General features: G+C 43.6%; 1 protein-coding gene across 1 annotated transcript in view; it reads left to right on the top strand.

Moving 5' to 3' along the window:
• KIAA0319L (KIAA0319 like) overlaps positions 1-12641 on the top strand; it is a 940271-nt gene that overhangs the window by 692162 nt on the left and 235468 nt on the right. The window contains exon 11 of the mRNA XM_069622595.1: positions 9022-9145. Within this exon, the coding sequence (XP_069478696.1) occupies positions 9022-9145 (124 nt within the window). The remainder of the gene's footprint in view (positions 1-9021; positions 9146-12641) is intronic.

Here is a 12641-nt window from a genome sequence, read left to right as displayed (position 1 = left end):
ATAACATTGAAGGCTTCCTTGAAATGTATAATATTAGTGACATACCTAGGCATTCTATATGGATTAGAATCTCTACTAATGCGCTTTATCACTTGGTTTCATTTGATAGAAAGCAAGCCTCTCCGCTCCTTACTGGGTGTACCTACAGCTGTTCCCGTAGAGGCATTGTGGAGTGAGCTTGGATTGACATCCCTCAGTGCTCTTTCAATGATGGAGCGCTGTACATTCTTTGCCAAATTATTTTGGGCTCGGAAACATACACATTCTTTGAGGACTTGTCGCAAACAATGTACGTGCATGTTTAAATGTATTTTATTGTGATCTAGAACAGTTAGCAATGGCACATTTCATAACTATTGGGTTGACGTTTCCTTGTGGACATTATTCTCATACTTTTATTCAAGCGCTGAAACACAAAACTGTGGACTGGGTTAGATCCCAAAACTTAATAAAATTAAGTGCCAAAAAGAGAGAAATTGAATATTCTAACGAAGGATTTCGCCCTTGTATTCCCTGTTCCTATTTAAAGGAACGTTTGTTCTTGGATCTTGGGCGTTTTATCATGTACCTGAGCTTTAATATTTTACCTACTTTTGAGTATGTCGAAGCTTGGCAGGGTATTGTACAAAGATACCGCCTCTATAAACAAGAGATTGAAACCAGCTGCCATAGTCTTAAGGCTTGCACTGTGCTACAGGAGAAGGGCTACGGAAATGTAATCAGTCACCAAGCAAGTTTGTTGTCTGACCAATTTTTGGGAACTAGTTATTCAGCAGAATCTTTGGTGATCACTTCAGCTGTGTTATGCTTAGCTGGTATCCACAGGGACGCCACCCAGCCCTGGTTGGATGATTTGCACTCTCAAACCCTCTCCCGGTCCCTTGGTAAGGCCTCTGGTTAAAGATGGGTCTGCAATATAGGAGAGCTGGATTCAATATCAGATTGTCTTTGTTTTCCCACCTCCCTTGGCCTCAACTCCTTCCTCCCCCTTGGGCCCTCTCCTCACCTTAATATTGTCAAAGGTAGATTCTCCGTCCTGCTCCTCATGCAGGGTCGCGTAGATGTGGGGGGCGAGCAGCGACCGAGTTATCACTGTAAGGCTAATTTCCCAAATCTAGTGGGTCCCCCAGCAGCTTTGCTGGATTTTTGGGGTTTATTTTTTTCTCTCCTGCTAAGAGTGAGATTCTTTTGCTCCCACTCTTAGACATGATTTGAGGTGTTCCTTTAACTTTCCATGTGTTTTATGGGCTATGGGGTCTTTTACTCCATAGGGTCTCATGTGTTTTTTTGATGTGGGTTACACAGCACCCTCCGTGCCGTAACCCAGGGGTGTCGTAGCGACCCCCCAACATAGACTCCATACCCTGGGACTGACTACTGTCTCCCAGGGCATGTAAAGTGACCATTGGGTTTGCTAGTCCCAAATTATGAACAGAAACCAGTACAAACCATCATATTGTGGACGTACTGGTCGGGGCAATTCGATTGCCCCAGGGTCTGTTGTTCGAGGGGGCACGTCTCCGTCCCCCCGATCGAGTTTTGGCTGGTGGCAGTGGATACTACTTTTTATATTCGACTGCGAATATATCTCTATGGTATTTTCCCATTGTTCGAGGCTACCAACTTTAATTATTTAATTTTTATAGCCTCGAACATACCACCGGTTTATTTATTTAATATTAATTCGCCGGTTGGTATTTTTTGCCAGAACTCGATTCTAAAATGGCATTTGTGTTCTCTTCTGTGACTCCAACCCAAGTCGAGCCCTTTGTTCCACTTTTTGGCGGGCTTCTCCACAGAAGCCTCCAAAAGTGGTGCCACTCTGTCTGGGTACCACAGGGGGTGTGGGAGGGGGTTTAGGCACCCTGGACTGAGTTACCTTGGTAACTCAAGTCGCACTCTTGTGTGATTGGCCCAAGTGGTGAGCCGGCCGGCTCACCACTTAGCATGTTTGATTGACAGCTAGGCTGAGTGAATGGGGGTATGCTGCATAAAAGCAAGTCTTTGGGGACTGGAACTTCATAAGTCGCCACAGGACCTAAGAATCCGAGGAGGGAGAAGCTGAGCCGGCCTGCAACGACGACACCACCGGTGGAGCCCTGCTGAACCGTCTCGCCACTTTTCCCAACGACAGAGGAGATCTCCAGCCCGGAGAGTCTTCTTCCTTCGATTGGTGGGGATAACCAGTCTACCTTCTTTTTGCCTTCCTGGAGCATCTCGTGGCCGCCTTGCCTGTGCCAAGCACCCCGGCAACTGGGATACCACGTTTTCACCACTACCGCAAACCGAAAGGGTAGTACCTTTGTACCGGAGAACTCCGCGGCTGGTTTCTTCCCTGGCAGTGCAACGACCTTCATCCTTCCTCCACGACGAGATCTTCTCTTCCTCTGGACGACGCTGCGACTTGCACCCGCTGCCAGGAACAACTGCCCCCGCTGGAGCTTTCTCACCATTTCAGGTACTGTGTCCCGCCTGGTCTCCCTTGCAACAGACTGTCCAAGGTGTCCCGTAAATCCTTGACTCTCTATCCTGGGGTGACCTCGGACCTGTTAACATTAGCTTTCTAACTTGATCCAACCTCTTTTTGACTTTCCTGCAAAGACTTTGAGTGCATTTTCACTGTGTGATCTTGGGCACATTCCGCCTTGCTCTCTCCAAGAGTGGGCCTGGCCTATGAACTTTTGGTTCTACGTGATTTCATCACCGCACCTTTCATGGCAGGGTTTTTTGCCGTGATTTTTTTTTTAGAAAAAAACATTGTTTCTTTTTTTTCGTTTTTTTGGGGGGTGGTAACGCCTCCAAACCCCCCCCCCTTTCTTTTTTTTTTTTTTTTTTTTACATCCCGAACACCCAAACCCATTTTGTTAAAAATGTACCCACCCCCCCAAAAAAATCGATGTTTTTTTTCTAGAAAAAAAAATCACGGCAAAAAACCCCATGATGAAAAGTGCGGCGATGAAATGACGGTATACCAAATGTTTTGCTCTACAGTAGACCCTGCCTTTCTTGACTTGCTGTGGGTTCTTAAAAGTGTTGGTACTGTGTGAGTTTCCTATTCAGCCTTTTCTCTCCCTTTTTAAACAAATTATTGAGTGCCATCTATGGTTACGGGCTCACCTCTGTTTTGCTAAATAAGTGGTGTCTTAACCTAGACTTGTCAAATAATTAGGGACGTGTATATATTTCTAGTGACTGTGTTTGAACTTTCTTGACATATTAGTGCCAGTGTATTTTTACAAGTGTGTCTTTAAATAAATAATTATATACTTTTATACCAAAGCTCTGGTCAGTGTTTGCTTGTGCTACTGTATTTTTAGCCCTATTGTGTATACTCTATATATTGCCTAACTCTTCTTGAGAGAAGTCTGACTGCTCAGCCACAGCTACCAGGTAAATCTGGGTGGTACAGACTGCTACCAATTGGGTTTACTGCTAACACCTGTAGTCTTAAACTTTTTGCAGTGGTCCCTAAGGGAACTGCAAAGGTTTCTGCCTAACAATGTTCACCCTACAGCTGAAGTGGTCTGTAACATCATCTGTCTCATCCGCATAAATATAAAACCTGACACCTGCTGACCTATTAAGATGCGCTAAGGGTCTCATATAGAGATTGAAAAGTAGGGAGCTCAGTGACGATCACTAAGCGACACCACAGGTCCCTTGTTTTGAAAATGATTCAAAAGTGGGACACACCACCGACTGGGATCTGGCTGACAACAAAGAGATGAGCCAGTCAAGTGCTTAATCCCTCACCACATAGCTACTGAGCCGGAACCAGAGAATGGCGTGGGCAACCGTATCGAAGGAGGTCAAAAGATCCAATAAAATTAGGATCCCAGTGCCTCCACGGTCGACCCCCCATCGCATAACGTCCACGGCAGCTACCGCCACTGACTGTGTGCTTCAGTCTGGTCTAAAATCTACCTTAGGTGGCGTCTAACCACTTCTGTGTTTCCGCACCTGCAGTTGCTCTGTGGCTAATGATTCCCTTAATTTATCTACACAGGGGAGTAGAGAGATAGGCGAGTAATTAAAGCAACAGGAAGTATCTAGTATGGGGTTTTCAGCAAGGGGATCACTGCTTCCCTCTTCAGAAGTGGCAGCACTATGCCCGAGTCAAGAGCTATTGATAATCTGACATAGCTTGTCCACAGTGACCCCACTAGATGCCTTCAGAATTCTCGCATACACAGACCCTGATGGGTGATGTTCAGCCATACTATCCGGTTTTATGTGATTTAATCTCTGGTAATAACATCCAGGTTGACTCGCTTTTTTTTTTTAAACATTGTTTTTTAAAGTCTATAAAGATACTACCCAACTTATTTTAGGACTGGTGCAATTTTATATAAACAAGCTCCAGTCCTAGAATATTTGGGGAAAGTGTTGGATAGTGCCTAAAAAAAAAAAAAATATCAAGTCACCCTCTGTTATTTTCAGCGATTAGATCACTGGATACCATAGTATCCCAAAGATACGCTTGTTTAACATGAACAAAAGATATCCACTGATGGGCTCAAGGGTTTTGCTAGGCAAACCTTATCGAAGAGTGGGAACCCCGTACCAGCTCCAATTAAGTCCTCTTGGATTTTACTAAGTTTACCCATAAAAAACTCACTAGTTTCCTCACAAATATTTTGTGAAGGGGTCTAGGCCTGCTTACTAGCCAGAGGCTCTCCAAGTTCTTCCAGAACTTGGAAGAATTCCTGAGCAACATTAGAACCTGTGAAGATGCAAGCTGAAAAATAGCTCTGTTTAACCATGATGATCCTTTTTTTGTATTCATGCAGACCGCGTTATACTCTCCTTTTGCCTGCTTATCGTAGCTTGGAGAACCATTAGTGCTTTTCCCTCCGTCTCCTAAATTTTCCCCAAGGACCCAGTTCTGGTATTTTTGTTGCCTTGTTAATTTTATCATAAAAGATATCCAGTAAATATGCTAGATCCAGTGGAATGGCTACTCCACGCCACCCCCCACGCTCGTACTGGAGATGGGCTAGAGTCCATTAGGACCGAGAATAGAAGCCCAGCGCGATCAGTGCATGGAAAAGGAATGGGCGGGCCACTATTACTTAATTAGTATACAAAATGCAATCCAGAGTGTGGCTGGCCTTAGGGGTAGACCCTAACACCATCTGTTTAAGACCTAGCATTGAGAGGGACTACAAGAAAATCTGAGCGTGGGTGTTCTCAGTATCTTCTGGCTAAACATTTGAATCCCCATCACAATCAGGCAGGAGCAGAAAGGGATCACTTATGCCACAGCATCCGCAAACAGCCTATGAAACTGGTTAGCGGCCTCGGGCAGAAGAGCTATAATGACACTTTACATGTAACAGTTGTGATCCCTCAATACAGATCGCTTTTGTAGAAGTTATTCTGAGGTCATCTCTAAAAATAATACCCCCAACCACCCCCCACCATGTCCAACCGGGCGGTTCACTGTAATTGCAGAGTATCCAGGGGGAGCTAAATCATTCAATGCCCCCAGCGAGTGCTCCCTGAACTAGGTTTCTGTAATACGTAGCATATCTAAATTAAAATCGCCTATCGCCTCATACAGGAAAAAGATTGCTGACCTTGTCACAGGAATCGTGGCTGTAAGTACTTGGCCCTGGTTTGGTGGGATTCAAGATGCTTAACTCCAGGGTTCCCCATGGTCCGTGATTGAATATTTCTGCAGGTCTCCTTCTGCGTTTTGCCATATCCTTCTACTGGCCTGAATCCTGCTTTGCTTCTCTTTCTCTATGGGCTGCTGGCCCTGAAACCTATCACTGGAGCTCTGAAGAGTGTCTCCTCTGGGTGTGTTGTGGTCTTCTCTGCAACAGTGAGGTACATCTGGAGCTTTTAATGCTCTTCTTCGTTTTCACGACTCTGCCTACTGACTGTCCCATGGGGAAATGTAGTACTTAACTGGAACTCCCCTAAAGACTGTTTGTAGTTAATTATCTGCATCTGAATATTTTTCCGGAGTCTCCGTTTGGTCCATGGAGTTATAGGCCAAAGACTAGGCTTTTAGTAAGTAGCGTTGATTGCATATGTGTTTTAAAGTCTTCCATTCTTAGAATGCGCAACTACAATGTTGAGCAGCAAAGTGTTCCAGTATCTATTTGAATAGAAATGTATTGGGTTTGGTGCTATAAGCCTACTGTGCTGTGACCTTTGGTAGCCTCTGGCTTGTATTCTGAAAGTATACACCCTCTTCCCCCTCCCCCTAGGTGCTAGTTTTGCAGTATGCTGTTCATTGGTATTATCCATACTACTGTGTCCCTGTGGTTTAGGCATTTCCTTTGAGTGTTGGTGTTCCTACATGGCGTTCAGATTCTGACTTCATTGCTGCATGTTTTGATGGTCATGGTTCCCCTTTTCTTCCCACCACTTAGGCCTGTGTTCTGTTTACCACCAGGTTTTGATCAACACAGTTTAGGAATGGGTTGGGTCTTAACTGGTCATTATTGTTTTTATAAATAGACTGTGTTTTTACTATGTTTTATGTTTAGACCATAGTGCTTATTTTACCTGAAGATTGTATGTTCCTCAATTTTGTAATAAAATTAATATTTTTTCATTATACCACTGTGGGTGTTTTCTTTGGTTAACTGTGAAATAACCGTATTTCACCATCAGCCTTTGAGGTAAGCCAGACTGCTTTGCCATAGCTACCCCGTTAGGGCGTCTGGTATTCCTTTATGTTGGCAAACATTGGCCCACCTTTAAGTTATTGTTGCATGCAGGGTTGTACAAAACAAACTTCCCAAAAGTCACCAGAAGGATAAGGAAACTAGGCCCCCTTCCAGAGGCAGTGAGTGTTAGTGGGAGCACTAATACACTTCAAACAATGCACAAAGTGAGCAACAAACTAACCACTATTAGTTGTTTTTATTACTCAGGATTGACTTTTTCATATTTTCCCTAAAGTTAAAAGTGGCAGCATCATGGGCAAGGTCTGAGAATAACTTGGCTACTGTTCACAGTCTCTACGACTGATAGTCCCAATGCAGGCAACTGGCAACTTGTTGCTCATCACATTTTTCAGAATTAGCTGAATGGCTTTTCACCATGGCCGTTTCGGCCCATGCTGAAGTATCATCAGGTTTTTAAAGTGCTGAGTTTGCCACAAATGGTCTCTTGGCACTGTGACCAAACTGGGAGAGTCGAGTGGTAGAACGGTTATTGTTTGAAAAGCCTTTGTTCATGCAAGGGAGTCTGAAACGGAGGACATTTTGTAATGGGGGGTGGTTGGTGGGAGAGTGGTGCCACAGCCAGGGGATTGAGAAAGTATATCCTCTAAAATGTGACCTGCAGAAGCAAAGAACAACATGATTGCCCAATGAAGAGCAGTTAGTCTTGATCCTACATATGTGCTGCACTTGGAAAAATTCAGGAGGGCGACCTGGATGTTGCGCTCAGAGGATATTGTGAGGTTAGCCATTGTATTGCACGGATTGTAGCCTTTGCACCAGATGAACTCTTGTGATAGCTATTGTATAGCACTTGGAAGGGTTGTGCAGTTGACCAGGGTGCAGCACTTGGTCAAGTCCATAAGGGCGACCAAGTTATGGGTTATAGGTCATTGTAGAATGTGTTCTACTACAGGGAATGCATGTGTTGGCAGCATGCTGCCTTATGGTTAAGTGTGGTCTTGAATGTAGCCACTTAATGAAAGCAGGAAGCATGCACCATGTATCCATAATTAATCAATGCAGATGTTTTAGAATTGTGCCGAATGTACCAATTTCAGGCTTCATTGGATTATAACCAGTGCATTTTTCCTTGCGCACCCTGTGCTTTTGGAATTTAGCATCTGCTTGCACATACAGCTCGAATGACCCTTTCCCATACTCCAGTCCCTCCAAGGCGGTTCAACCGGCAGTGCATTGGGAACATACCCATGCTGAAAGGTGCTATACAAATGAGCAAATTAAATGAAATGTGTAGGCTAGGGACTTCGAACATAGGGCTGACGTGCGTGCGCTCTACAAATCCAAATAAATAAATAAAGAGTGGGCCTCTACACATAGATTGAGGATCAGCCCTGTTCCTGGAATGTTCCATATAAGAAAGGTTTGCAAAGTTGTCTGCTTTCACATGGGTAACAAAATAGTATCTTGCATCTTTTAAAAGCTGCATCTCTAGGACAGTGCAGTGGGTCCTGTTCTCATGATGAAGCTGAGCTAGTGAACAGGGTGGGTTAGGCTATGCAGTCCCTAAAGAAGAAAGTGGCAACATAACCTATGTGGAAATATCTACAAGTAGGAATGACCGAAGATGTAATGAGCACCCTTAAAAGATGAGTCCGTTAAAGAGAAAACCTCTTCTGAGGTTGATTTTGTGAAAAAAGACACACTTTGCAGTTTCTGGAATTATTTTGATTGACAGGAACCCTGTGCATGCTCATTTGGGCTCATGATTTTTTAATATTTATGTAGATTGCTCTTGTTCCCTTCAAGGTGTCAGTAACACTTGCCATGTGAATTTGAAGGAACAACATTTGTCTGTACAGTGAGTGTTATGGTGTGTCCCTGTCTTCTCCCCTTTCCTGGTGCTGCAAGCATGCAAGCTGCTAGAAATCCTGTGTGGAATGTTAATTTACGATGGCTTCTGATTGTTCGCTGAATGTCAGTTGAGCGCAAAAGTGCCTGTGAGAGAGTATGCTGGTGGATGTCTCTTATGTCTTGTACCTAAAGTACTTACCTGTAACCTCGTCTTCTGAACCTGAGTAAAGAGTTACTCACTGCAGCATGGTCTCCCAGAGGTTTCCTTAAAGGGACACATAATTCTTGTTATCACCCAATGTGGGAACTATCTGTGGGTGTACTGTCTGTGCGAAAAAAGAACCCTTGGCTTTACCAGTGTAGGGCTGTTTGTGCTAAAAAAAAAGTTCTGGAGGCATTTTCATGGTCCCTCACTCAGTTATACATTTCATGTCTTTAATCCTTACATGTCTGTTAATGATACAGAGCACAGGTATCTTGTACTTAGACTTTCTGTATTTTTAAAGTTTGTTACATTTTTCTTTAGGGTGTGCGTACCGCAACATTACAGCTGTCGGCGATGCAGGAAGGGGATTACACTTTCCAACTTACTGTGACGGACTCTGCTGGAAACCAGGCAACCACAGAGGTGACTGTGATCGTTCAGCCAGGTAATCAACTCATGCAATATGTATGTATAATGCTGTCCAACCCCAAATGGGCAAGCAATGTGTGAGTCTTGATTTTGCTTATACTATGAGGGCCCAGGTTGGGGCCTTGCTGCCTTCTGAGCACCAGTAGATTTGAAATCTTTTGTGCTGTTTTCTGGTAGCCAGTAGGTTGATGTTGTGGAGTGGGTGGTTTCCGAAGGCTGGAAAGTTAGATTATTTGCAGAGCTCTGATGGGACTCTAGTCCACGTGCCTGATGAATTGCACACCTTTGACTCTGGCGGGGTCCTGTCTATCTTGCAGTAACCTTCTCAAGAGTGAGAGGAAGCAGTCTAACAAGTATCTTGCAACATGGCCTACTCTTCTGTAGACCACCATGTAGGGAATTTTAAGGACTTTCCTAGACCCTGCGTTTAGCGTTTAGGAAGATCAATCTACACCTAGATGGCAGGGCTTATCTGTATATGCATGACTCTCCCAGAGGTACACATGGCAGAGCAGGCAAGGCTTTACTCTCAAGAGGTGAAAAGGATAGTTCAAAGAGACAGGGTACCATGCAACGAGATACAATAAGGGATTGCCCACACACCATATTGGCAATAATACATATTTTTGTACTAGCGAGAAACACTGTTTCAGGTAAGTCTTGTTTTATTATGGAATCCTTAGGGTAATGACTTCTGCAGCGGTTTGATGTTCACGAATATGTCTTTGCAGTTGTGGTCGTTTTTGTACAACCTCTTGTGAAGTGCTGTACAACCACTAACTGTAGGGAGGTGTGACAGCACTTCGCCAAAAAAATGTCAAACACCTTTTCAAGATAGGTAATGGGGCAGGCCGATCTGGCTTAACTTTCAGGGAGGGAAAGCAGACCGACACAAATGAACAAATACCCCCCAAAAAATAGAGTATACAGAAAAATATATGCATTTATTACTTTACACATATTGAACTCTTATTAGTCCAAATATGTACTTGTACATAACACACAGAATACAAATGCACAGGATATTATGAAGAAATTAGCTGTCTTTGAGGACTCTCCGCACACATTTAATTTACTGTGGGTCTTCTATCGTGGATATGTACACAATTTATAGTGATGAGCCCTGGAAGAGAAGAGATCCAGACATTCTAACATAGTTAAACATCCTGGTGTCAGCACAACAGTGCATTGTCAAAAAGAAATAACCCACTCCTCTTTTATATTGTAATTCTACAACCTGGTGGAAGACCATGGGTGTAATTTTAGGGGGGGGACAGGGGTGTTTGTCCCTCCCCAACTTTCATGGCACGCCATTTTGTCCCCATTCGTTTGGCTGGGGCACCTTTTCTTCAGATGTCATGTCCCCCCACCCCCCAACATTTTCAGCACAGTTACTCCACTGTGGAAGACACATAACATATAAAGACAAGCATTTGGAAGAAAATAGAAGAATACATTTTACCACACAATAAAAGGTCATATAGGCCCCTGAGTAGGAAGCTCCATAGAGTTAAAGGGGACAACGTCAGAAGGGCAACTGTGTGTATGGGGAAAATGAAGGTAAGTCTGTTTTTATCTCACAGGTGTAGATTCAGCAGCGAACAACCCCAGAGAGGACAGGAGGAGACCCCAATGAAGTGATCCAGAAGTTAGTTCAAAAAGCAGAAGTCCTGGCAGGGGATGCAGCAATGAAGGAAGACCCCCCCTCAATGTTATTTAATAGGAAGTGTAGTAAAGGCTCACTCACAAAAATCTTCCTACCTCATTGTTAGGAAAGATCTTCATCTTGCTGCTTTCCTTCCATACGCCTATATGGGACACCCTTTCTTTTTTACTTTGTTTTGACTGCTGATCTGACTTATTGGCGATAATTAAAGCCGTCTGCTTTACTGCCTTTGCTTTTTGCTTGTTTTGATGGGGAAACGGATCAGTCCATAAACTGTCAGTAAGGGTAGACTGTCTCCAGGGGTAAGCCAGAAAATAACTCGTACCAGAGGACATAGGTTTGAAGTGTTTTTCTTTTAACTTAAAGAAAATACCTCACTAACCCTATCGCTGGATGGATATTCCCTGTCTAACAAATCAAACTAAAGTACTCCTCATCAGTGGCGTCGCCAGGAATCAAATTTAGGAGGGGCACCAAGGGGACCAGAGTCAAAAGTAGGGCGGGCCACAGACAAAAGGGGGGGCCTCCTCTGAAAGGTAATGTGTGATATCACAAGCACTCCTGCAGAGAGGCTTTTGTGCACACCAACGACCCACACCCTAACGCACCTCCCTTCCCATAAGGGACAAAACCATTCTGTGAATAATGGCCTATCATTAGCTGTTTTGTGCGCTGCATTCTGATGCGAGGGCCTGCAAGCTGCTCTGCACACTATGGAGGTCGCTGTTCTGAAGCCAGGCAGGACCGATGCCAGAATGCATGCCAAGATCACTGCTAGCTTTGAGACAAAAGGAGAGTATTTGCCAGTGTGATATGCATTGTGTAACACGAGAACATTGAAGGCAATTACCCAATCTCTCAAAACTCAAAATCTATAAGGATAGTCTCCCCAACAGAGGCTTGTCTAAAATATCCAGTTTAAATGGATGAAAGAGAAACAAACATCTTAGAAAAGCTTGCCCAACACAGAGAGAAATATATAACTCAGAATATTTAATTTATTACAGACTTGATAAACATAATTTAAAAACCAAAAAGTGGTTACTCAATAGAACAAGACATTTTAGAAATTTAATACAAATGACATATCAAAAACGTATATAAAACATGAGTGGGGTTATTACGTGTATAGGTGCAGTTTATATTACACAATCACATTCTAGGGGATAGCAGAGAAAAATGTTAAGCCACAACTGTGACTGACTTATAGATGTCTAAAGCCACTTGTGATAGTTGACATATGTTTCGGCATGTGCCACAAGATCAGGCAATATCACTGATGTCGGTCTTAGCTAGTATAGCGGTCTTCAGGACATGGAGCAGTATAATAAGGATGTTGTTGTCACAAATACTCTTTATTTTCCTGAAAATAAAAATGTTCGAAACCACTCTTAATGATTTTTCTAAAATGAGTCGGGGGACAAAGGAAGGCTTCGCTTTTGTGAGTCACGGGAGCACAATTGAAGAGCATTACTATCTCTGGTCACCAGTTTTCAAATTGTTTAGCTGGCATTTGTTTTGGCCTCATAAATTGTAGAGATGAGAAAAGTATCTTTTATTGATACTAAACAAGTACAACTCGATTTTTCTTAAAATCGAGAAGCTTGGGCTATTACTCCAGGATTTTCGCCATTCTGAAGAACAGCAAAGCAGGCCTGAGAGTTGTGCTGGACCTTTCCACCCTCAACCTATCCTTACCCCTGCAAAAATTCAAGCTGGTTATGCCATCTTTTATAGCAGAGACCTTGTGCAAGGGAGACTGGATGTGCTCCCTGGATCTGAAGGACGCATACTTACACGTCCCGATTTGGCAGCCCCATCATTCTTTCCTACGGTCCAGGATCAT

Source organism: Ambystoma mexicanum, chromosome 11 (assembly GCF_040938575.1).
Source record: "Ambystoma mexicanum isolate Mex_15411 chromosome 11, UKY_AmexF1_1, whole genome shotgun sequence".
Taxonomy (NCBI): Eukaryota; Metazoa; Chordata; class Amphibia; order Caudata; family Ambystomatidae; genus Ambystoma; species Ambystoma mexicanum.
The sequence above is the reverse complement of the archived record's forward strand: the minus strand, read 5'-3'. Positions and strand labels throughout refer to the sequence as shown.